Source organism: Mesoplodon mirus (assembly GCF_964341445.2).
Source record: "Mesoplodon mirus genome assembly, chromosome: 9".
Lineage (NCBI taxonomy): Eukaryota > Metazoa > Chordata > Mammalia > Artiodactyla > Ziphiidae > Mesoplodon > Mesoplodon mirus.
Window position 1 is genome coordinate 83997761 of NC_138985.1, and position 26965 is coordinate 84024725.

The following is a 26965-nucleotide window of genomic DNA, read 5'->3' on the forward strand; positions in this document are numbered from 1 at the left end:
TTGTTTGTTTGTTTTAGGATGGACAAACACTAGCATGTATTTATGTTAATAAGAATATCATCGGAGAGGGAAACTTTAAAGGCACATGAGAAAGCAGGGGAAGGGGGTTGCTGAAGCAATACAGAGGATGGGCTTCTAGTATGTAAGAGAAGTGCTGGCCTTTGCTAGAACATGGATATCAACATGAACAAGAGAGAAGGTAAAATATCTTTTGGCAAGGTGTCGGTAGGTGGGTAGATGTCCTGGTAGCCTGCAGAATTTCTCTTCTGATTAACTCACTTTTCTCAATGGATCAGGAAGCCAGGTCATCAGCTGAGAATGAGTTCAAAGAGAGAGAATATATGAAGTGTTCAAGGAAAGTATAAGTGTGAATGGATCAGGCAAGTATCTAAGGATTGCTGGGAAGCATACCAATCCATTTCAGGTGGGTTTTCATGAACTGAAAGTGAGAAAAGACAGCATGGATTTGTTTTTTCCTTTAGTCACAACCAGTGGCTTAGGGCAGACATGTTTAGATGGGAGTTTTAGATTTAACCAGCTCTGTGGTTTAGGTAGACAAGTAAGAAAAGGAATGGGGGCAAACATGCTGAAGGTATATGCATGAGAGTGATAATGATTAACCATGGAATTTAACTTACTTAATTAGGGAAGTGAGAACACGGAGTGGGGGTGGTCAAGGTCAGTGAAATGTGGCAGAATGGACTGTAGGTGCAATGAGTTAGAAGGATTTTTGGAGTTTTGTGATGAGAGTGAGCTAAAATATGAGAGATGGTATTCAAAAGTATGTTTGAAATTGAGATTATGAAGGGATCTCAGTTATTGTTAAAAGCGAGTTGCGCCTTGTGAACCATGTTGGTGAGAGGCAGGGAGCAGGCTGGAGGCAAGATCACTGGAGGAGGTTCATCTCCACCAGGAGGAAGGTAAATCTTGGTTTGCAAGAGTTCAAGCTACTACGTCTATCCTTGAAGGGAAAGGGGTATTTGTAAGAAAGTTGATAGATTTCTACCCAAAGATGCTGGATCTAATAGGAAGACTGAGAGTGTTAGCAGTTAATCTAAGACCTTGAGTGAAGAATCTGGATCTGGGCAACCCGGGGGCTGTGTCCCAACCTCGGGTGCCAGGGGCCCTGGGCGTTGCTAGGCAACTGGGAAAAGCCGCCCACACAGGTTCTGATCTTTGGCCCACTTCCGGTCTCTAGCCGGCTCTGACTCCAGCACTGCAGAGAGGACCTACCTGGCCAGAGGCCCGCGAGCCAGAGGGCCAAGGTGGAGATGCAGGTGGGGCAGTTAGGAGCTCCAGGGACATCCTGGTCCGACTGAAGAACTGCTTCCTGTGCCGCCATGAAGAAGCTTTTCACATTATGGAGAAGGAAGGATAAGCCCCACAGTTCTTGCTCACACCTGCCCATAGGCGGGCCAGCCAGTATCGGTCCTCCAGCCCAGCCAGGCTACAACCTTAGAGATAGGGATTTAAAGAAACTTCACAAAGCTGCCTCGGTCGGGGATTTAGAGAAGGTAAAGGAGTATCTTCAGCTCAAGAAACATGATGTGAACATGCGGGACAGAGAACACAGGTGACCAGAGTGATGAAGGGCAGCATGGAGGGGAAGCTGGGGCCACTGGGTCCTCTAACCAGAAACAGGACTTGTCTGGACTACCCCACTGGTTGTCACTCTGAGTTTTCCATAGTGGAGAGGTCTGGCAACCACTGGCAGAGGGTCATACCCCCAACTTTCAGCTTCTTAGTTTTAGAAATGTTCACCTGGATATCTGAGGGCATTTGTGTCCTTCCCAATTCCCTCCACTCCTCCCACTGCCTTAATCTGCACTGGGCACTTCACCCTTTCCCCATGCTATGGTTTTTCTCCTTTGGTATATACTGTCCCCAGCCACTAAGATTTCCCATATTCCTAATGTACTAATAGGAAAAGGGTAGAGGCGACTTCCCAGAACAGTGCTTATTAAGATTTTAAGACTTTGAAAGAGCGAAACAATTAACTTTTTAATGTGGATCTCCTACGAAAATTTTTTTCAGTTGTAGAGGATCTTCAAAAAGCTCATCAACAACCACTTACTGTGAAAACAAAATTAATTATATTTTCTCTTTCTTCCTGGTTCAGTCTCAGAAGATTGTGCTTTCTAAGAATTTGTCCATTTCTTCCAGGTTGTCCATTTTATTGGCATATAGTTGCTTGTAGGCATCTCTCATGATCCTTTGTATTTCTGCAGTGTCAGTTGTTACTTCTCCTTTTTCATTTCTAATTCTACTGATTTGAGTCTTCTCCCTTTTTTTCTTGATGAGTCTGGCTACTGGTTTATCAATTTTGTTTATGTTCTCAAAGAACCAGCTTTTACTTTTATTGATCTTTGCTATCGTTTCCTTCATTTCTTTTTATTTCTGATCTGATCTTTATGACTTTTTTCCTTCTGCTAACTTTGGGGTTTTTTTGTTCTTCTTTCTCTAATTGATTTAGGTGTAAGGTTAGGTTGTGTATTTGAGATGTTTCTTGTTTCTTTTTTCTTTTTTTTTTTTTTTTTTGCAGTATGCGGGCCTCTCACTGTTGTGGCCTCTCCCGTTGCGGAGCACAGGCTCCGGACGCGCAGGCTCAGCGGCCACGGCTCACGGGCCCAGCTGCTCCGCGGCATGTGGGATCTTCCCGGACCGGGGCACGAACCCGCGTCCCCTGCATCGGCAGGCAGACTCTCAACCACTGCGCCACCAGGGAAGCCCTGTTTCTTGTTTCTTAAGGTAGGATTGTATTGCTATAAACTTCCCTCTTAGAACTGCTCTTGGTGCATCCCAAAGGTTTTGGGTTGTTGTATCTTCATTGTCATTTGTTTCTAGGTATTTTTTGATTTCCTCTTTGATTTCTTCAGTGATCTCTTGGTTATTTACTAGCACAATGTTTAGCCTGCATGTGTTTATATTTTTTACAGTTGTTTCCTGTAATTCATATCTAGTCTCATAGCGTTGTGGTTGGAAAAGATACTTGATATGATTTCAATTTTCTTAAATTTACCATGGCTTGATTTGTGACCCAAGATATGATCTATCCTGGAAAATGTTCCATGAGCACTTGAGAAGAAAGTGTATTCTGTTGTTTTTGGATGGAATGTGCTATAAATATCAATTATGTCCCTTTTGCTTAATATGTCATTGAAAGCTTGTGTTTCCTTATTTATTTTCATTTTGGATGATCTGTCCACTGGTGAAAGTGGGGTGTTAAAGTTCCGTAATATGACTGTGTTACTGTCAATTTCCCCTTTTATGGCTGTTAACATTTGCCTTATGTACTGAGGTGCTCCTATATTGGTTATATAAATATTTACAATTGTTATATCTTCTTCTTGGATTGATCCCTTGATCATTATGTAGTGTCCTTCTTTGTCTCTTGTAATAGTCTTTATTTTAAAGTCTATTTTTGTCTGATATGAGAATTGCTACTCCAGCTTTCCTTTGATTTCCATTTGCATGGAATATCTTTTTCCATCCCCTCACTTTCAGTCTGTATGTGTCCCTAGCTCTCAAGTGAGTCTCATTAGGCAGCATATATATGGGTCTTGTTTTTGTATCCATTCAGCCAGTCTATGTCTTTTGGTGGGAGCATTTAATCCATTTATATTTAAGGTAGTTATTGATATGTATGTTCCTATTACCATTTTCTTAATTGTTTTGGGTTTGTTATTGTAAGTTTTTTCCTTCTCTTGTGTTTCCTGTCTAGAGAAGTACCTTTAGCATTTGTTGTAAAGCTGGTTTGGTGGTGCTGAATTCTCTTAGCTTTTGCTTGTCTGTAAAGGTTTTAATTTCTCCATCAAATCTGAATGTGATCCTTGATGGGTACAGTAATCTTGGTTGTAGGTTTTCCCCTTTCATCACTTTAAGTATGTCCTGCCACTGCCTTCTGGCTTGCAGAGTTTCTGCTGAAAGATCAGCTGTTAACCTTATGGGGATTCCCTTGTGTGTTATTTGTTTTTTTCCCTTGCTGATTTTAATATTTTTTCTTTGTATTTAATTTTTGATAGTTTGATTAATATGTGTCTTGGTGTGTTTCTCCTTGGATTTATCCTGTATGGGACTCTCTGCACTTCCTGGACTTGATTGACTATTTCCTTTCCCATGTTAGGGAAGTTTTCAACTATAATCTCTTCAAATATTTTCTCAGTCCCTTTTTCTCTTCTTCTGGGACCCCTATAATTCATATGTTGGTGCATTTAATGTTGTCCCAGAGGTCTCTGAGACTGTGCTCAATTCTTTTCATTATTTTTTTCTTTATTCTGCTCTGTGGTACTTATTTCCACTATTTTATCTTCCAGGTCACTTATCTGTTCTTCTGCCTCAGGTATTCTGCTATGGATTCCTTCTAAAGAATTTTTAGTTTCGTTTATTGTGTTGTTCATTATTGTTTGTTTGCTCTTTCGTTCTTCTAGGTCCTTGTTAAACTTTTCTTGTATTTTCTCCATTCTATTTCCAAGATTTTGGATCATCTTTACTATCATTATTCTGAATTCTTTTTCACATAGACTGCCCATTTCCTCTTCATTTGTTTGGTCTGGTGGGTTTTTACCTTGCTCCTTCATCGCTGCGTATTTCTCTGTCTTCTCATTTTGCTTAACTTACTGTGTTTGGGGTCTCCTTTTCACAGGCTGCTGGTTCATAGTTCCCATTGGTTTTGGTTTCTGCCCCACTGGGTAAAGTTGGTTCAGTGGGTTGTGTAGGCCTCCTGGTGGAGGGAACTGGTGCCTGTGTTCTGGTGGATAAGGCTGGATCTTGCCTTTCTGGTGGGCAGGACCGGGTCTGGTGGTGTGTTTTGGAGTGTCTGTGAACTTATTATGATTTTGGGCAGCCTCTCTGTTAATGAGTGGGGTTGTGTTCCTGTCTTGCTGGTTGTTTGGCATAGGGTGTCCAGCACTGTAGCCTGCTTGTTGCTGAGTGGAGCTGGGTCTTAGTGTTGAGATGGAGATCTCTGGGAGAGCTTTTGCCATTTGATGTTACGTGCAGCCAGGTCTCTGGTGGACAATGTCCTGAACTCAGGTCACTCACTTAGAGGCTCAGGCCTGATACCCAGCTGGAGCACCAAGACACTGTCAGCCACATGGCTCAGAAGAAAAGGGAGAAAAAATAAAGAAAGGAAAAAAATAATAAAGCAAAATAAAATAACTAAAATAAAAATAAATTTTTAAAAATAAAAAATAATAAAAGGAAAGAAAGAAAGAAGAGAGCAATGAAACCAAAGAACAAATCCACCAATGATAACAAGTGCTAAATAGTATACTAAAAAAACAAACAAAAATGGACAGACAGAACCTTAGGACAAATGGCAAAACAAAGCTATACAGAGAAAATCACACAGAGAAGCACACACATACACACTCAGAAAAAGAGAAAAAAGAAACTATATATATATATATATATATACATAAACAGGAGGAGAGCAACCAAATCAATAAACAAATTTACCAATGACAATAAGCTCTAAATACTAAACTAAGATAAACATAAAACCAGAAAGAAATTAGATGCAGATTGCAAACCCAAAGTCTACATTTGCTCCCAAAGTCCACCGCCTCAATTTTGGGATGATTCGTTGCCTATTCAGGTATTCCACAGATGCAGGGTACATCAAGTTGATTGTGGAAATTTAATCCTCTGCTCCTGAGGCTGCTGGGAGAAATTTCCCTTTCTCTTTTTGTTCGCACAGCTCCTTGGGTTCAGCTTTGGATTTGGCCCTGCCTCTGAACATAGGTCACCTGAGGGTGTCTGTTCCCTGCCCAGGCAGGACGGGGTTAAAGTAGCAGCTGATTAGGGGGCTCTGGCTCAGGTCGGGGAGAGGGAGGGGTACGGAATGTGGAGTGAGCCTGCAGCAGCAGAGGTCAGCATGATATTGCAACAGCCTGAGGTGTGCTGTGTGTTCTCCCCGGGAAGTTGTCCCTAGATCACGTGACCCTGGCAGTGGCAGGCTGCACAGGCTCTCGGGGTGGGGGGGGCGAGGTGTGGATAGTGATCTGTGCTTGCACACAGTCTTCTTGGTGGCTGCAGCAGCAGCCTTAGTGTCTCATGCCCATCTCTATTGTCCTCGCTGATAGCCGCGGCTCATGCTCGTCTCTGGAGCTCATTTAGGCCGTGCTCTGAATCCCCTCTCCTCGCGCACCCACAACCAATAGTCTCTTGCCTCTTAGGCATGTCCAGACTTTTCCCCGGACTCCCTCCCGGCTAGCTGTGGCACACTAACCCCCTTCAGGCTGTGTTCACGCAGCCAACCCCAGTCCTCTCCCTGGGATCTGACCGCTGAAGCCCGAACCTCAGCTCCCAGCCCCAGCGGGTGAGCAGGCAATATTCTCAGGCTGTTGAGTTGGTCGTCACCGATCCTTTGCATGGGAATCTCTCTGCTTTGCCCTCTGCACCTCTGTTGCTGTGCTCTCCTCCATGGCTCCGAAGCTTCTCCCCCACCCACTCCCCATCTCCACCAGTGAAGGGGCTTCCTAGTGTGTGGAAACTTTTCCTCCTTCACAGCTCCCTCCCACTGATGCAGATGCCATCCCTATTCTTTTGTCTCTGTATTTTCTTTTTTCTTTTGCCCTACCCAGGTACGTGGGGAGTTTCTTGCCTTTTGGAAAGTCTGAGGTCTTCTGCCAGCGTTCAGTAGGTGTTCTGTAGGAGTTGTTCCACATGTAGATGTATTTTTGATGTATCTGTGGGGAGGAAAGTGATCTCCCCGTCTTATTCCTTCACCATCTTGAAGGTCCCCGTCACACAGGGTTTAGACTGCAATTGGAAGAGTGAAATATTCAGCAGGCGGGCAGCAGCCACGCAGCAGCCACTTCTGCAACACCTCCTGGGAATTACTCAAATGCCAATTACTTTCTCTCAGAGAAAGAGAAATTGGTTTTGTTTTTGGGTTTTGTTTGTTTTAATGAAAAAAGGAAACTGGAGTTGGAAAGAGAATTAGATCTAAAGATTGAGTAAAAGCCACCTAAGTTCCTTGAGACTAAAATTTTGAGATATATATAACAGTGGGTGAAGGGGATGGGTCAAAATGTTTTTTAGGATTTGCTATGCTACTGCAAGGATTTATTTTAGGTCAGCTTAAAGCCTTTCGGCCCCATATGTTCAGGTTGAAGACTGGAGAAACTTCCTATTACATAAGGAAATTTACCTTTAAGCCAAATTATGGATGTCAACAAAAAGGCTAATTAGTGCTTTTCCTGTGTCATGATTTCTGAGAAACCAAATTAGTTATCAGAAGTTTGTTTGGAAAGGATGGAATCGTGGCAAAACAAGGTAGATCATTTTGAGGGATATTTCATCTAGACCATGATGTCTGAGGAATCATTTTTGTTCTACAGAAAAACAAAGTATTCCTTTCCAATGACTGGGAAGTATGGGTTCCTTAAATTCATATATTCTTTACCATGAAGGATGTTAATCATGGATAACTTCTGGTTTCAGTCTATCACTTAGCTGACCATCCTCTTTCTGAGTACAGTCTTCAGAGAGAATGACATAATTGCTTAGGTTTCTGGTTTTTTGAATTATAGTTATAGTCTTGCCTTCCAGAGATTATATTCAGGTAAACTTGATTGGAGTTTTTGTATTTCCAAATTGTTCAAAATTATTTTTATATTTTTTGGGTTTACTCCCATAAATGGTAAGTTATATCATCATGTTTGGATTTTACGAGCCTTGTTCTTTGAAAGTTACCTTATTTTCAAGTCCTTGTGGGCTGCATTTTGCTACTCTTAGTGTCAATAACAGTTCTGTTTAGGTACCCATAAAGTACTTCTGAGGACCTAAAATGAAGTGGGAAAATGGCATCTAAAATCTTCTGTTTGGGACCTGGGCTATCTGTATATAGACTTTGTATTAAGAAATTATCTTAAAATTAGGATATAAAGACATCACCTTCACAAATAAATAAACGTTTATTGAGGGTTAGTCTAGGCTAAAAGCCACAAAGTTTAAATGGAGCTCATTAATAGCTGTCATACTTCATGACTATATGCTTGGTTTCTGGGAGGCTACATAGAATATGGTTCTTTGAGAAGTAGAAATTATTTTAATAACTGAAAATTAGGTTGAGATCTACAACTTAAAGCGTTCTTAGGCTTTCATCTTTGTGTTCACTTCTTAGATGCAAATGACAACTTTAATAGCTGAGCAAAGAGAAACACACACACTTAGGTGTAGTATGCCATGCAATAGGCAAACATAGGCAATGTCTTTTCCTCCTGTTAGCTGGCACATGTATCTTAGGTTTTGGAGATCATTTCTAGACATAATTGGATGCCTAATTTTATCATTCTCCAAGGCTCATACTTCATTTTGGTGTTTGAAAAAAACCTGTTGTTTAATGCATAGTTAAATTTTCTTTGAAGTGAAACCAGTTAAATATTTGATCTTCAGGCATTTGCACAGCTCTTTCAATTCAGTAAAAAGCAATTATAATTAATTAAACTTTGTGTAAATATAAATAAGTACACAAAGCAAATAGCTTAATAATATATGATCTGGCATGTTCTTGGGCATAGCAGATAACTTCTCAAAGTAAGACTTATCTATAATTATCTATCTAACTTTGTGTTTCATTATATTGATACAGAACAGCTTTGCACCTGGCCTGTGCTAATGGATATTCAAATATTGTATCTCTCTTAATTGAGAAACAGTGCAAAGTAAATGTCTGGGATGGTGAAAACAGATCTCCATTGACTAAGGTGTGCTGATTTTTCCTTTTCAATTGAATTACATTTGAGTTCTTCTCCTAGTTAACCTTTGTTATATTTCATATTTTAAAACATAGTATTAAACATTAGTTTAATATATCAGATCCTAAATAGCAAATTGTTTACCCATCTATTCTTTTTGTACTGACAGGCAGTACAGTGTGGCAAGGAGAGTTGTGCTACTATTCTTCTAGAACACGGTGCAGACCCAAACCTGGTGGATTTATACGGCAATACTGCTCTTCATTATGCTGCTTGTCATCAAAGTGACTCATTAGTTGCAAAATTGCTTGAACACAAAGCTAATCTTGAAGCTCAAAATAAGGTAGTCTTCTATTAAAAACAATACATTATATTTTATTTATTTTTTATTTTTTATTTTTTATTTTTTTTTGTGGTACGCGGGCCTCTCACTGTTGTGGCCTCTCCCGTTGCAGAGCACAGGCTCCGGACGCACAGGCCCAGCGGCCATGGCTCACGGGCCCAGCCGCTCCGCGGCATATGGGATCCTCCCAGACTGGGGCACAAACCCGCATCCCCTGCATTGGCAGGTGGACTCTCAACCACTGCGCCACCAGGGAGGCCCAATACATTATATTTTAGAAAACAGTAAAAGAAGGTATTCATTGCAGATAATTTATATCTGTTGAGACACGTTATATAAAACATGAATTTTACAAAATGAAATTAGGGAGAAGGAGAAGGAGAATGAGATTATCAAATACTGATAAGGTTTTCCTTTTTAAAAAAAAACCTTTCTCCATTTCATTTCAGATTATAATCTTGATCTCCAAAGCAACATGAGGTTTAATAATTATAACTGTTCAAAGAAGTACATCACATGAAAAATACTCGATTTCCCTATAAATGAACATTGATTAAAAATCATGAAGACTATGTCCTTTTATATCTCGTGAATAATTATAATAGAGTAAAATTAGAAAATCACTTGTTATACTAAAAGTAGTCCAAGTCACCTATTAAGACTTTATGGATAACTGATTAATATATGTTTTTAAGCTTCTTAACACTTTAGTTCACTGATACTTTATCTTCATGACAGGCCAAAATAAGTCCCAGCCTTGGAAGTTTAAATGAAACCCTAGGAAACTCAGCTGTAACAACATTATGAAATGGGAATTGATGGTTTGGAATATTTATGTTAAATTCTAGGTGCTCACTAATTAAATACTCCAGAGTGATCTTGCCCACAATTTGAATTAAGCCTAAAGCAGAAACTTCAATTTTATTTTTTGACTGGCCAACTATATTTTATTTTATTATTATTTATTTTTTATAATTTTTATAATTTTATTTTGATTTTTTGACAGGCATATATATATTCTTTTTAAGATTCTGTTCAATTATAGGTTATTACAAGATACTACAGAGGTTTCTTATAAGCATACTTATTTTTTAAATTGAACTTAAATTAAAAGGCATGCAATGTTGGTATAATATTTTAAATAATCATTTTGAAATAATTTTTCCAGGATGGGTATACTCCACTTTTACTTGCCGTTACTGAAAATAATGCAGAAATGGTAGAATTTCTTCTGAAGAGTGGGGCAGATGTGAATGCTTCAGATAAGAATCAAAGGTATAATTAATGTTAAATAAGAGCATATAACTATAGCTATCTAACAGGAATATATACACATGCACACATATGTTAAATTCTAGGTGCTCATTACTTAAATACTCCAGACTGCTCTTGACCTCAGTTTGAAGTAAGCCTATATATATATCATATATGTATATATGAGACATATTTTTGAAACTGGAAAGATTTGGCCATATGATTTTGGACAAATTACTTAGATTCCCAGGATATATTTTTCTATCTGCAAAATCAAACAGTTGGGCCAGATTGGTATGTTATTACTGCTATTATTTTTTTAACATTAGAATCTTACACAGAAACTCAATCTCTAAATCCCAGATGCTGTAGTTAAATGGGGATAGGGTACTCAGAGTCCCAGACACTCCCCTCCGTAGAATTTTTGAGACATCTCCTGGAAAACACTAGTGTTCCCAGGAGCAGGGGTTGAAAACCACAGAGCTAGCTGCTTCCTAGAGACTCTTATCTTTAGACTTCATGATATGATCTGTGATTAGCACACCTTTTTGAGATCTGCCCCACATTTTACACTCTTGCCCCAACTCTTTTCCTGATCATACATTTAAAAAGTAAATTTAAAAGACTCATTTTTTAAAAAGTACAAGACATGGTTAAGATTCATAAATGGACACATTTATATCTCTTGCTTCAGAACAGCCCTTATGATTGCTCTCAGTGATGAACCAACAAGTTTAGTCAGTCTTCTTCTTCAGCAAGAGGTGAACCTATCTTGTCAAGATATTTATGGATTCACAGCTGAGGAATATGCTTCTTTCAATGGTTTTACTATGTAAGTGATACTGCCTATCTTTTAACAATTGTGTGGAATTTGAGCATAAGAAAAGAAACACGAACCCCAAAGTACAAAGCACACAATAGGGGTAAACACATGAAGAACTCTGGACCCATGGATCCAGGGATGCTTGATTTTTGTTGTCAATATAAGAACAGCAATATAGGACCTAATCAATATAAGAACTGCAGGTAGGCTGAGTCTACAGATTAATAAATTCCCAGTGGCATGGGAATTTGAAGTATGCCAGAACAGGGATTCCAGCAACTATGACATACCATTAATAAAACATATGGGCAAAAGAGGAGATTGGCAGTGATGGCTGGGTAGAAAGACCCTGAGTGCACCTCCTCTCATGGGCATACCAAAATTACAACTGTTTACAAAACAATCATTGATGAAAAAGACTGGAATTTACCAGAAAAGATCTTCTACAACTAAAGATGTAAAGAAGGAACCATAACTAAATGGGTAGGAGGGGCAGAATCATGATATAGTCAAGTCCCATACCCCCAGGTGGGTGCCCAACAAGTGGGAGAATAATTACAATTGCAGAGGTTCTCCCAAGGGAATGAGGGGTCCAAGCCCAACATCGGGCTTCCCAGCCTGGCGGCCCTACACCAGGAAGACAAGCCACCAGAGCATTTGGTTTTAAAGGCCAGCAGGGCTTATTTTTAGGACTCCCACAGGGCTGGGGGGAATAGAGACTTCTCTCTTAAAGGATGCACACAAAGTCTCACACTCTCCAGGACCCAGGGCAGAAGCAGTAATTTGAAAGAAGCCTGGGTCAGACCAGCTGCTGTTCTTGGAGAGTCTCCAGGAGAGGCAGGAGGCAACTAGAGTTCACCCTGGGGACACATACACTGGGGGAAGCCATATTGGGAGCTTGTTCTATCACATGGACACTGGTGCTGGCAAGCACCATTCTGGAATCATTCCTCTAGCTTATTGGCCTCAGGACGCAGTGCTGCCCTGGCCCAACAGTCTGTAGGCACCAGTGCTGGATGCTTCAGGTCAAGCAATTAATTAACTGGGCAGGAACACAGCCCAACCCATAGCAGACAGGCTACTTTAAGGCCTCCTGAGCCCACAGCTGCCCCTCGACAGGGCCCTGCTCACCAGAAGGCCCAGGACCCAGGCCCACACTCCAGTGCATAGGCACTAGACCTGGGACCCCCAGGGCCCTCCAGCCAGAGACCCTAGGACCCAGCTCCTGTGGACCTGGCCCACCACTAGCAGGCCAGACCCTGCCCAGGGACCTGGTCCCACATACCAGCAAGCATGTTCTAGCCTTGGGACCAACCTCACCCACCAGCAGACAGAGAGCAGCCACAAGACAGCCACAGCACTGCAACCTACAAAGCCAGCCCCTCCACCAGCAGGCCAAATCCTGCCCTGTGACCAGCTGGGCCCTGGTCCCACCTACTACCAGGCCAACACAAGCTTGAAGACACCCTGGACCCTGTAGCCAACTGTGTCAGGAAGTGGCCCCACCCATCAGCAGTTTGACACCAGCTCTGGAACTCCTGGGACCTGCAACCAGACCCCAGGATCCAGCTCTGCCCATCAGTAGGCTTGCACTAGCCCCAAGACCTGGTTTCACCCACCAGTGGGCAGGCAATAGCACCAGGGTCTTCTGGACCCTGATTTTGCCCACTAGAGAGCCAGAACTAGCCACAGGGCCTCCCAGGGTTCTATAGTCAGCCACCTCATAATCTGGCCCTCCCAACCAGTGGGGCAGGGCCTGGCAATGAACCAGACCAGGGGCCAACCAAGCCTACAAGACTGCCCATAGTAATCAGCCTGCCACAATAGAAGGACTCATACAGCCCACATAAGGGGCACCCCTAGAGCATATAGCTCTGGTAACAAGAGGAGAGTGCACTGCTGGGATGCATAGGCCTACAAAAAGGCCACTTATCCAAGGAAATGTAACCAACCTACCAGATACATAAAAATAAAAAGTGAATTAGGCAAAATGAGGTAAAAGGGAACATGTTCCAAATGAAGGAATAAGATAAAATCCCAGAATAACTAAGTGAAGTAGATAGGGAATCCACCTGAGAAAGAGTTCAGGGTAGTGATTGTAACAATGATCAAAGAACTCAGGAGAAGATGGATGCACAGACTGAGAATTTAGAAATTTTTAACAAGGTGTTACAAAATATAGAACAGCCAAACAGAGTTGAAGAATACAATGACTGAAACAAACAATCAAGTAGAAGGTATCAACAGTAGACTAAATGATACAGAGGAATGGATCAGTGAGCTGGAAGATAGAGTAGTAGAAATCACTGATGCTGAACAGAAAAAAGAATGAAAAGAGTTTAAGAGATCTCTGAGACAACATCAACCACACTAATATTCACATTATAGGGGTCCCAGAAGGAGAAGAGAGAAAGGGGCTGAGAATATACCTGAAGACCTAATAGCTGAAAACTTCCCTAATGTGGAAAAGGAAACAGCTTCCAAGTCCAGGAAGGGCAGAGAGTCCCATACAGATTAACCCAAAGAGGAACACACCAAGACACACTGTAATCAACATGGCAAAAACTAAAGATAAAGAGAGAATATTAAAAGCAGCAAGGGAAAAGCAGCAAGTTACATACAAGGGAACTCCCATAAGGCTATCAGCTGACTTTTCAGCAGAAACTGCAGGCCAGGAGGGAGTGGCACAATATATTTAAAGTGATGAAAGGTTAAAACAAGGGCTTCATTCAGATTTGATGGAGGGAAAAAAAGTTTTACAAAGAAGCAAAAGGTAAAAGAGTTTAGCACCACCAAATCAGTTTTGCAAGAAATGTTAAAGGAACTTGTCTAAACAAAAAAGAAAAGGCCACAACTAGAAACATGAAAATTATAAAAGGAAACAACACATCAGTAAAGGCAAACATACAGGAAAGGTAGGAAATCATCCATGCACAAAGCTAGTAAGAAGGTTAAAAGACAAAAGTAGTAATATCATCTATATCCACAATAAGCAGTTAAGAGATACACAAAACAATTAAATATAAAACATGATATCAAAAATAGTAATTGTGAAGGGAGTAGAATAAAAATGTAGGGTTGTTAAAATGCATTTGAAATGTAGAGGTCAGCAGATGGAAATCAAAAGAAAGCTGCATAGCAATACTGATACCACACAAAATGGACTTTAAAACAAAGATTGTTACAAGAGTCAAAAAAGGACATTACATAAAAATCAAGGGATCAATCCAAAAAGAAGATGTAATAATAGTAAATATATGTGCATACAACATAGGAGCACCTAAATACATAAAGCAAATATTAACAGACATAAGGGAAGAAATAGACAGTAACACAATAATAGTAGGGTACTTTAACACCCCACTTATATCAGTGGACAGATCATATTCAGACAGAAAATCAATAAGGAAACACTAGCCTTAAATGACACATTAGACCAGATCAACTTAATAGATATCTAAAGAACATTCCATCCAAAAGCAGCAGAATACACATTCTTTTCAAGTGCACATGGAACATTCTTAAGGATAGATCATATACTAGGCCAAAGCAAGCCTCAGTACCTTTAAGAAAATTGAAATCATATCAAGAATCTTTTCTCACCATAATGCTATAAGACTAGAAATCAACTATAAGAAAAAAACTGCAAAAAACACAAACACATGGAGGCTAAACAGTATGCTACTAAACAACCAATGACACTGAAGAAATCAAAGAGGAAATCAAAAAACACTTGGAGACAAATGAAAATGAAAAAAATCACAGCGAGATATCACCTGGATGAAGAAAAAGTGGTATATATATATATATATATATATATATATATATATATATATATATATATATATATATATACACACACACACACACACACACAATGGAATACTACTCAGTCATAAAAATGAATGAAAATTTGCTATTTGCAATACATGGATGGATTTGGAGAGTATTATGCTTAGTGAAATAAGTCAGAGAGAGACAAATACTATATGATATCACTTATTTGTAGAATTTATAAACAAACTAGTGAACATAACAAAAAAGAAACAGACTCATAGACATAGAGAAAAAACTAGTGGTTACCAGTGGGTGGGGGGAAAGGGGGCAGAGGCAAGATACGGGTAGGGGATTAAGAGGTGCAAACTACAGTGTATAAAATAAATAAGCTACAAGGATATATTGTATAGAACAGGGAATATAGCCAATATTTTACAAAAACTATAAATGGAGTATAACCTTTAAAAATTGTGAATCACTATGTTGTATACCTGTAACTTATATAATATTGTACATCAACTACACCTCAATAAAGAAAATAAATGTATGGGCAATAGAGTTGGGCAAATGATGATTAATCCACACAAGCCCCTTTCATTGTTTTTACATATTAGTAATGTAAATATTTTGTTTGTTTTGAATATTATTGTTAATTTGTTATTAGCTAACTATAGTTTAAGTTTTCAGAATTCTTAAGTATATTCTCATTATACCCAAAAGATAAAACTTTTCATGATGAACATGAATTTCTGATTTTCATAGTCAATGAGAAATAAGATGCAATGAACAGAAATTATTTTATAGCTAATGAATTTAAACAACATATAGAATATTTTCTTTATAATTTTAAGGGCAATTTTAAATTATGAATACGTATTTTTTCTAGTTTATTGTTTTCTTATTCTTCTTCCATCTACTTTATTCACATTTTAACAATACCTTTTAATCATTAATTTCATATGAAAATCACAGGGGGAGAAGGAACGAGAAGGGGGAGAGGGAAAGTAAAATAATTTTCATATACACATTCAGATGTTTATTTTAAACCTCTTAATTTAATTGAACTTTAGAAAATAAGGAATTCATAATCTATTAAATATGTCAACCATAATTGAATACAGTATTTCCATCTTTGCAATATTGGACATGTGTACTTTGTTTTACCTTGGTATAAGCAAACCATATGTTTAAAAATTTAAATAAAATAAAGAGATAAATTACTGGTGAATATATGTAGTATAAAAAGGATTATTTGCTTTATAACTGGGGTTCCTAACTGTTCATTTATCACTTAAAAACTTTGGATATATGAAACTTTTGATATATGAGACACATATATCTGTACAATAATATATTTATTGGTCTGAAAACAGTACTTATTTATCTAAATAACTTGTTTACATCTATATGTCTTATGAAGCTATTATTGGGTAAGTAGATAAGTAGGAAATTTCACAATCTTCTTTCATCTACCCTAAGTGGTTTTTAGAACATTCTTTTTGTAGTTTGCTCCATCACTAATTTAAGAATAAATGACAGAAAGATAGATCAATGGAACAGGATAGAAAGCCCAGAGTTAAACCCACGGACATATGGTCACCTTATCTTTGATAAAGGAGGCAGGAATGTACAGTGGAGAAAGGACAGTCTCTTCAATAAGTGGTGCTGGGAAAACTGGATAGGGACATGTAAAAGTATGAGATTAGATCATTCCCTAACACCATACACAAAAATAAGCTCAAAATGGATTAAAGACCTAAATGTAAGGCCAGACACTATCAAACTCTTAGAGGAAAACATAGGCAGAACACTCTATGACATAAATCACAGCAAGATCCTTTTTGACCCACCTCCTAGAGAAATGGAAATAAAGACAAAAATAAACACATGGGACCTAATGAAACTTAAAAGCTTTTGCACAGCAAAGGAAACCATAAACAAGACCAAAAGACAACCCTCAGAATGGGAGAAAATATTTGCAAATGAAGCAACTGACAAAGGATTAATCTCCAAAATTTATAAGCAGCTCATGCAGCTCAATAACAAAAAAACAAACAACCCAATCCAAAAATGGGCAGAAGACCTAAATAGACATTTCTCCACAGAAGATATACAGACTGCCAACAAACACATGAAAGGATGCTCAACATCTTTACTCATTAGAGAAATGCAAATCAAAACTACCATGAGATATCATCTCACACCAGTCAGAATGGCCATCATCAAAAAATCTAGAAACAATAAATGCTGGAGAGGGTGTGGAAAAAAGGGAACACTCTTGCACTGCTGGTGGGAATGTGAATTGGTACAGCCGCTATGGAGAACGGTATGGAGGTTCCTTAAAAAACTACAAATAGAACTACCATATGACCCAGCAATCCCACTACTGGGCATATACCCTGAGAAAACCATAATTCAAAAAGAGACATGTACCAAAATGTTCATAGCAGCCCTATTTACAATAGCCCGGAGGTGGAAACAACCTAAGTGTCCATCATCGGATGAATGGATAAAGAAGATGTGGCACATATATACAATGGAATATTACTCAGCCATAAAAAGAAATGAAATTGAGCTATTTGTAATGAGGTGGATAGACCTAGAGTCTGTCATACAGAGTGAAGTAAGTCAGAAAGAGAAAGACAAATACTGTATGCTAACACATATATATGGAATTTAAGAAAAAAAAATGTCATGAAGAACATAGGGGTAAGACAGGAATAAAGACACAGACCTACTAGAGAATGGACTTGAGGATATGGGGGGGGGAAGGGTAAGCTGTGACAAAGTGAAAGAGCGGCATGGACATATATACACTACCAAACGTGAGGTAGATAGCTAGTGGGAAGCAGCCGCATAGCACAGGGAGATCAGCTCGGTACTTTGTGACCGCCTGGAGGGGTGGGATAGGGAGGGTGGGAGGGAGACGCAAAAGGGAGGGGATATGGAAACATATGTATATGTATAACTGATTAAATTTGTTATAAAGCAAAAAAAAAAAAAAAAAAAAAAAAAGAATAAATGACAATGGCATTTTCATCATCTCAATATTACTTTAATACCGCCAATGTTGAAAATTCTAAGAGCATTATATTACTTTTCTTTTTTCCAAAGAGGTAAAAGGGAAGAGAGGTAATTTCCTAATGACCAAGCAATTACATTTAGGATGTGAAAACTATCAGCATATAATAAAAATTGCAAATGACTTTAAGCTGCAATCTAATGCCCCCATCCTCTTTTTTGTTTTTGCCCTTCTTTTGTAATGGTAACTAAGCTTTCTGTAGTTGTGACTTTTGTTGGTTAAGTAGCTATTGTCTATCTACCATAGTGAGTACACAGCCTCTATTTTTTAGTACCATTTGTTAGCTCTCTTTCCTGGTACATAAGGTCTACTGCTTTATTCAGAGTGGAAACATAGAATAAACGTTTCTCATATACATAGTTTTTTAAAAATAAGTGAAACTGTCTCAAATGAGGGAATTATATTTAGATATTTATTTTACAGTTAGCTTTACCCCACACATTGCCTCATTCCTTTCACTGAAATTCTGAAATCATATGTCTATTAATGAGTGGCTAGAATGGGCTCTTTTCAGGCATGGAGAAAAGGTTTATTCTTTACTGGATATGGTTCAGTCTTAGACTGAGTTAAATGTCTTCACTTTGTCAATTTACTGTTAAGCCCAAGTGTTATGAGCTGAACTGTGTTCCCCCCAAATTCATGTTAAAGTCCTTTCTCACAGTGCCACAGATTTTGTATAACTACATTTGGAGAAAGGGCCTTTAAAGAGTTGTTAAGTTAAAAATGACTGTGCATTAGGGTGGTCCCTCATTCAATTTGACTGGTGTCCTTATAAGAAGAGGAGATTAGAGGGACAATTTATGTGAAGAGGCAGCAAGAGGACAGTCATCTACTAGCCAAGGAGAGAGGCCTGGAACAGACAGATCCTTCCTGTGGCCCTCATAGGAAACCAGCCCTACTGGCACACTTGATGTTGGACTTCCTGCCTCCAGAACTGCAAGTAAATAAATTTCTGTTGTTTAAGCCACTCAGTCTGTGGTATTTTGTTATGGGAGCCCTAGCAATCTAATACACCAAGTATAACTTAAGCCACTTTTTCTACCTTGCCAGTGGCTTATCTGTGGTTATAGGAAAAAAAGAAATGCCAGAAAATGGGAGTATGTGAAATAAAAATGGCATCTATTGATGGAGTTGGCTTGAGAGGAGGCTTGAGGTCAGCTGTGTGTGATATGCTTGGAAAGGCATTAGCTAATGTCTACAGTTTTGACTTGATAATTAGGTATTTTGAATTGAACTGAATATTTATGAATGCTGGAACTCATATATATTTTCTCTTTGTGGATAGATATCACCAATTGATTGCTAATTATGAAAAGAAGAACGTTAAACAGATATCTAACTCTACAATTACAACTTTGGACTCTATATCTGATACAGAAGAACTGGAGGAAGGTAAGAAGATACAAAATGAACAAGTAGTTTTCCTTGTTGATTTTTATTTGTTTGGTTTTTAAGAAGGGACATGGCTTTTGCCAATAATATCTAGATTTGAAATTTTCTCCTATTTTGAATGCTAAATATTTTTAAGCACCGTTCTTAGGAATATTGGTGATTAAAATATTCTGACACTGTTGAATGAAAATGTAATGTAAAAATACACTGAATGATTAAGACATTTTTATTCAGTCTCTTGAATAGTTATAAAAAACACTTTTTTGCATGCATATAGAGATTTTCAAGATACACAACTATTAATATATTTATTTTATTCTCAAAATACTTCACATAAGTATATTTGAAAATTGTTAATATAATATATACCTAATCATTACATAAAACTTAAAATTAAGTAACAGTATTTGGGAAGATTTGAAAACACCATGCATTAAAATAATTTTTGGTGCTTATTTTAAAAAATACATAAAGTTATTTAGGTCTGTAAAACACAGCTTTTGTGTATGTGTGTGAATATGTCTTATGTTGGCATTTAAAAAATGTTGGATGAATTAAAATGTCATACATTTACTCTCTATATTCACCAGCAACCACAATTCCACCCTACCCTTCACCTATAGTATAAAAAAGAAAAAAAAAAAAAAGAGAGAGAGCCTGATGAGAAAAGGAGATCATTTAAATGCCACAGCTGTTCAAACACTCTCTATCCCCCCAAATGTATAGTTATGATACTTAGAAGAGTGCTTGGCCCTATTGATTCTAGGTGAGTAAATTTAAGAGAGAATTTCCCTAATTTCCCTTTTTTATAAACTTAATCTTATACAATCTTTCATGAAATTTTGGCTTTTTGGACTCTTGATCTACATCTTCATATCTCCCTCTCCTACAACTTCTCTTCTGTCTCTTTTTTAATGTCCACACAGCTATACGAAGTAAAGAATTTCTGTGATTTTATACTTCATTTCTTTAGGGAAATAAAGCAGTAGAACCTATAGAAACATCTCTCCTACATTTTGTGTATCTCCTGAGGGCAAACAAAACCACCCTGAATCCTTTTACCCTGGCAATATATGTTTCTAGTTTCTAGTGAATTTTTAAATTTCACTATAATGTATCAAAGCATAATAGAAATATTAGGTCAAGAAAATTATCAGAAGACACTGCAAAAGATGGCAAACTTAAAAAGTTATATTTCTGTCAGATTCAAAGGGGGTAACTTATTTTAAAATGACTATAAAATGCAGAAGTATCAATGCTAAATTATAATTGTGTTGTAGCTGAGACATAGAATTTAAGAAATATACTTAGGAGTGAAAATATTTGAACATAAATGAAGACATTAAAAATAACACTTATTTTCCAGACGTGTAACCTCATTTCTACAAATCCTTTGCTGCTGCTTGGATCAGAAAAGTCTATTTTGAAAGAGTAGTTAAGTGAGCTATCACAGAATTTTTGCTGACTACTCAATGAAGAAAAGTTTGGTAAATGGAGAGCCATTTTCACCTTAGAAGATGTGAAGAAATTTCAAAAGACAAACGTCTATGTTGTGACCCATCAGTTGAAAAAAAGAAATTTGTGTTAAGCATATGGGCAGAGAAAAACTTTTTAGTCAAAATATTAAATGAGATATTAGTAAAAGTAAACTTTGCAACATACTGTCTTAAGCACACATTAGAACATTCAAATAAAGTAAAAATATTAACATTTCAGCTACAAAATAGAGGAAAAAATAGAAATAATCCTGTGTAAATGGAAATTCTGTTTCATTTACAAGGACCATCATTGATAAAGCCTTTTTGATTTTTTAGAAATACTATATTAATACGTATCCAGGGTATCATAGAAAAGAAAAAAAATGCATCGCCCATAGTCTCATCACCCAAACAAGACATTTGTCAAATTTTGGGCATGTTTTTGTAGTCTTTTAAAATTTGCTTAGCTTTTTTTTATCTCAGAGGAAATTTATAATTTTTCATTTTTCTTTTTAAAGACACAGTATATAGTTCAGAGTTTTCACTGTGCTGCTTGCCATTCCTTAAACACATGCAGCATGGTCTGGCTTCAGGACTAATCCCTGGAAGACTCTTCTTTAGCTGTCTCCTGGGACAGCTTCCTCGCCTCACATGGGACCTCAGCGCAGCAGGGTGTGGCTGCCCTGCTGTCCATCTCTTACAGTGCTTTATTTTCTGTCCCTTTCCTCCTTGCCTTTTGGATTGCAAACTCCATGAGAGCTTGAACTTTTTGTTCATAGTTAAATCCCCATCACTTATAAAATGCCTGGAGTAAAGTATTCAACTTGCTGAATACATAATAACTGAAGCGTGTCAGGCACTATTCCAAGCATTTCACGTATCTTAACTCATGTAGTCTTCACAGTCTTGTTGAGGTAAGTACTATTTGTATCCTCATTTTATGATGAGGATATTGAGGTGCAGCAAGGTTAAATGACTTGCTCAAAGTTCCTGAGCTAGGAAGCTGAGAGCTGGGATATGAACCCCTGCACTCTGGATTTGAACCTACCCAGTCTGACTCCAGAATTTGCTGCATTAATCAATATACCATACCATCTCTCTCATGAACAAATGAATATATATCATCCTTATAAACTCGATTTTGAATGGCTCAGAGGAAAGCTTTGTGCATTATTTGCAATGTATTTAAACCATTCATTCATTTAAATATATTTGTTGAACTCCCTACTAGTGCTAGGAGGTGTGGAAGAGCCAAAGTGGAGAAAAAACTGACAATTCCTGACAGCAACTCAACACACATTTAATTTTCACTATGGTTTAGATCAGTGGTTCTCAACTGGTGGCAACTTTTTGTCTCCAGAGTATATTTGGCAATGTCTGGAGAGAATTTTCGTTGTCAGCACTATGGAGGAATACTGCTAAATAGCCCATAATGCACAGGACAGTCCCCTACAAGTCTGTATTGGGCCCCAAATGGCAACAGTGCCCAGGCTGAGAACCTCTGATCTCAATTCCATATTATGTACTGGGGTACAAAGAAGAAAAAGGTGTCTTATATCCTCTGCCCTCAATGATCTCACAAATGTTTAGTCTGGCCCCCACCCCAATCTTTGTCAACTTCCAAGTTAATGAGGATAAGGCCTTTACTATTGGGTTGGCCAGAAAATTCATTTGGGTTTTTCCTAAGATGGTATGGGAAAACCCGGACGAACTTTTTGGCCAACCCAATATTAGCAGGGGAGAGGGAGTGATAAACTATTAATACTTACAGCAGGTTAGGGTGGGTCAGAGGTGATTCAAAATAAAAGAGAAACCTTTCGGCTGGGCTTGCCTTCATAAGTAAAGTTTCTCTGGGTGTTCCAAACAAAATGTACCCATCATAATCAAAGTTAATTCATAATACAGACACAAGCCAAGTACCCAAGGATCAGAGGACGGAGAGATCATTTATGGAACCTTGACCAAGGTTAACCTTGGTGGAGAAGAGAGGGTCTGAATCAGGTCCTGAAGGCTGGGTGGAATTTTGACATGGGACATCTCATAAAAAATTAGACAGGATAGAGAAAGAACTTTGATATTTTATAATTGAATTTGTGTTTACTACCCATTTGGGGAAAATGCATACTTTAAAACAGTATGTTGTAGGGCAGGTTTAGTACAGCAATATTTGACTTGAGTTTAATTGCCAGCTCATTGTTTTTAGTTCTCTCAAGTATTTAAAATCTTAGAATGCTATTACATTGAGAATTCCTTTTTAGTGTGCCTGGTAATGTCTAAAATAGAGCACATTTACTCTTAAGAAGTTTAACAACAGAAAACACCTATTTAATATATATCCAACTTTAGGTGAATATTTGAATTTCCTCTAGGCAGCCATATAAATAGACTACTTTTCTCACTCATGTGGACAGCTTGGAGGAATATCGTTCTTTATGATTGAATCCTCAAACTTTACCCATCCCCTTCTCATCCCAACCAAACTAGGGTGATACCATACGTTGTGAAGGCCACCCTCTTGGAGGGAACAGGTGGTACTGGCCAAAGTATGTGTTCTGACACAGGTCTGTGCCAAAGGAAGAAAGGGCACATTTCTAATTTTCAAGGGTATTTCTAATGGGCTAGGGGTGGCCCTGTCTTAGCTCCATCACAAACTCTGCTGAATTTGTTCTCTTCGTTATCTCTCTAAAACTTTAGCCTCTGCTGGTACCAGCCATCTCCTGGGTGCTGATGCTACCCTACTGTCTTCCAGAAACCCATGGACCATGTCTTTGCCTGGGCTATAGATCCAGCTTGTTTTAACCTCATTTCCATATAAAACAAGTCTTTCCCAGTTTTGATGGAGGGTGCCATCTTTTTGTGTTTGTCGAGTCTTCTATTGCTAAAGAGTCAATTTCTATGCCCACTGATCTCACTCAGAGCCCCTCTGCTCCTTAGTTTTTCAACTTTCCTTAATGCTATATTCCTGGATTAGCATCATGGAACACAAACTATAGGAACTTGGGCAAGAATCTCAACCTTTCTGAACTTGTTTCCTCATCTGAAAAACTTGTTGTGAAAGTAAATGAGAATGAAATTATTCAACACAGTACCTGATAAAGAGATGTCACTTATAAAAATGTTAGTTTACTTTCCTTTTACTTTGGGTTGAATAAATAAAACTGTAACCAGTTTTTTCTTCTGCTGTTTTTCTCCTGGGCTTACTGTTTCAGTTCTGTGCAGACCTTAATGCAAAACTCACCGTACACTCTAGCTTTCACCAAATTTCACATGACACCAGGTTTTTTATTATTTTCCTAGTATGACTGTAGTTTTATAGTAGATTATAGTAGATTATATTAGATTGTAATATTGTTCAGCAGTATCCATTCTTTCTCCCTGACCCTATTCCCTTTCCCACTGACTTGGCTTACCCATGTGACTTCCAGGGGTGGGAGTGACAGGTTGCCTTTTTCTAGCAGAAGCCCATCACCCTCTTGCACTCTTACCATCCTACATAAGAACAGCATGCTTAGATAGCAGCTACTTCTTCAGCCTGGGTCCCAGCATGAGACTCAGTGCAGATCTAAACTAAAGCCTAACTGATATCAGGAACCCAGGTAGGCCCAGCAGAGTCACAGCCAATACTCATAAGTGAGAAACAACTGTTCATTGTTTAAGCGACTGAGACTTTGAGATTGTTTATTGTCCCAGCAAAAATTGACTAATACAGAAACCATGGGGAGAGGGTCACAGCATACAGCTCCTGGCATTTCATTCACTCAGTCCCCAGGACAAGTACTCTTGTCCTATTCTGGTTTCCACATCCCCCCATCCCCTAATTGTCTCATAGCAGCTCAGTCTTGCAGCCCTCATTGGTCTCTTTTATTATGCAGGATTATTTTCCTCTTGCCAGTGAAACTTGGAAGAGAGTTGTCACTTTCACAGTGTGTATTTCACTGGCAATGTGCTCATCCAAATACCTTGTCAAGAAATCAGGCCTTTCTTCACAATTATTTTATCAGTTACAAGGAAACAAATTTTCACTATGTGTAACATAAGATGGATGCTTTTATCCTGCAGTCTTTTCTGAGATGTAAGTGAATCTTACTCAAGTTTAGGTAATTACCTTCTTGCTTTAAAATAAATACCTGATATTTCTTCTCTACGGAGTTGCATTAGTTTCTAATTGGTGCTGTAACAAACTACCACAAGCACAGTGGCTTAAAACACCACAAGTTTTTTATCTTACAGTTCTAGAGGTCAGAAGTCCAAAATGGGTCTCACAAAGCTAAAATCAAGGTATCAGCAGAATGTGTTCCTTTCTGGAGGCTCTAGGGGAGCATCTGTTTCCTTGCCTTTTCTAGCTTCAACATGCTGCCCACACTGCTTGGCTCCTGACTCCCAGATATTGAATTTCTCTGATCTCTGCTTCTTCTCTGGCTCTCCTGCCTCCCTTATTCACATATAAGGATTCTTGTATTTGCTTTGGGTCCACCTAGAAAATTCAAGATAATCTCCCATCTCAAGACCCTTAACATAATCATATCTTTTTTCCCCTGTGTAATAATAGATATCTTGTGGAGAAGTACTTTTTGATGATAGCCATCCTAACAGGTGTAAAGTGATATCTCATTTTGATTTGCATTTCCCTGCTGCTTAGTGATATCAAGCCTCTTTTCATGTACCTGATGGCCATTTGTATGTCTTCTTTGAAAAACTGTCTATTCAGTCCCTCTGCCCATTTTTTAATCAAGTTGTTAGCTTTTTTGTTCTTGAGTTGTATAAGTTCTTTGTCTATTAATCCCTTATAAGACACATGATTTGTAAATATATTGTCCCATTCCATATATTGCCTTTTCATTTTGTTGGTTGTTTCTTTTGCTGTGCAGAAGCCCTTTAGTTTGATGTAGTTCTACTTGTTTATTGATTTACATGAACATCTGAAATATCAAGGCTATTGACCTATTATTCGTCATGTTATTGCATGTGATAGAGTATGCAGAGATGACTTTATTTTGGTTCAACAGATCTTAAGTCAGTGATTCCTTATAGTAATTGACTCTATCCATAATAATATATTCATCCTTCACTGAACTGTTATGCTATTTGGATATTTCCTCTTTTTATGATCATTAATGTTTCCCTTCTAGACAAAGTTTTTACTCCTAAGTGATTATAGTGTTTTAAAATCTAGACCATTTTACTCACAGGACTGCTTATGGTACATTTTCATTTTATTTATTCCTACTTCAATTATTAATACTTGTGGACCTATTGCTTAGTCTCCATAACTGAGAAACATTTCCTCTGCATAGCCAATCTTCTATTTATTTTTGTTTTGTTTCTGATTCATAAATAATTATAAGGGAATAGGAATTTGGAAGGATTTTCTTCCTGGATAAAGATTTAAGGTGGTTTTAAGATATTTTATTTAGTACTTGCTTCATTTGTAAGAAAGAAAAAGAAAATCTGCCTTTTCTTTTTAAGAAGATCTATAATTCTATAAATTTTGTTTTGTGTCTCCTAATATAATTGTTTGCCATCTAGTGGACAACCTAAGTACTGCTCAGTTTTATAAAATAGGGTTCTATGTAAGATACCTAGAGATAGAGATGGAAATTGATCAGAGATATTCTGGGGCAATGTATGTTTCCATTAGTGTGTACCAGTTCAGATTATGTAGGATTAAAATGCTTAATCTTTTTTTTTGTTTTGTCCTTGTAGGCTGATATTAGAGATATTTATCCTTATCATAGATAAAGCAAATTCTTCAGGAACTGAGAATGAAAAACTAATTTATATAAAAGTGAGCAATAATTCTTTAAAAGAACCAGTACTGCTTGGGGAGAGGAGGTGATCCTGTAGATAGGATAGGTGGGGAGATCAAGGGGTCTAATGAGAGATGGAGAAGTGAAGGGGAAAGGGGAAAAGGATACATGGAGAGAAAGGATGGGTGGGGATCATTACAGAGATGGGGGAATACCTGAATAGGTAGAAAGAAGAAATAGGTAGGAAGGAACAGAAGGAGCTTGGACAAAGAGGCAACTAGACAAAGTTGAAATGGAAAGGGCATTAAAAATGTGTCCAGGGCTTCCCTGGTGGCACAGTGGTTGAGAGTCCACCTGCCGATGCAGG

At 38.2% G+C, this 26965-nt stretch overlaps 1 protein-coding gene across 1 annotated transcript; it reads left to right on the forward strand.

The window, feature by feature from the left end:
• Window positions 1-1340: 1340 nt before the first annotated feature.
• ANKRD7 (ankyrin repeat domain 7) lies at window positions 1341-26559 on the forward strand (the record flags this gene model as incomplete). Its single annotated transcript, XM_082632240.1, has 7 exons — window positions 1341-1573; window positions 8597-8711; window positions 8872-9045; window positions 10214-10320; window positions 10994-11131; window positions 19267-19373; window positions 26555-26559. 7 exons carry the CDS (start codon window positions 1341-1343, stop codon window positions 26557-26559), a joined length of 879 nt encoding a protein of 292 aa, XP_082488366.1.
• Window positions 26560-26965: the final 406 nt, after the last annotated feature.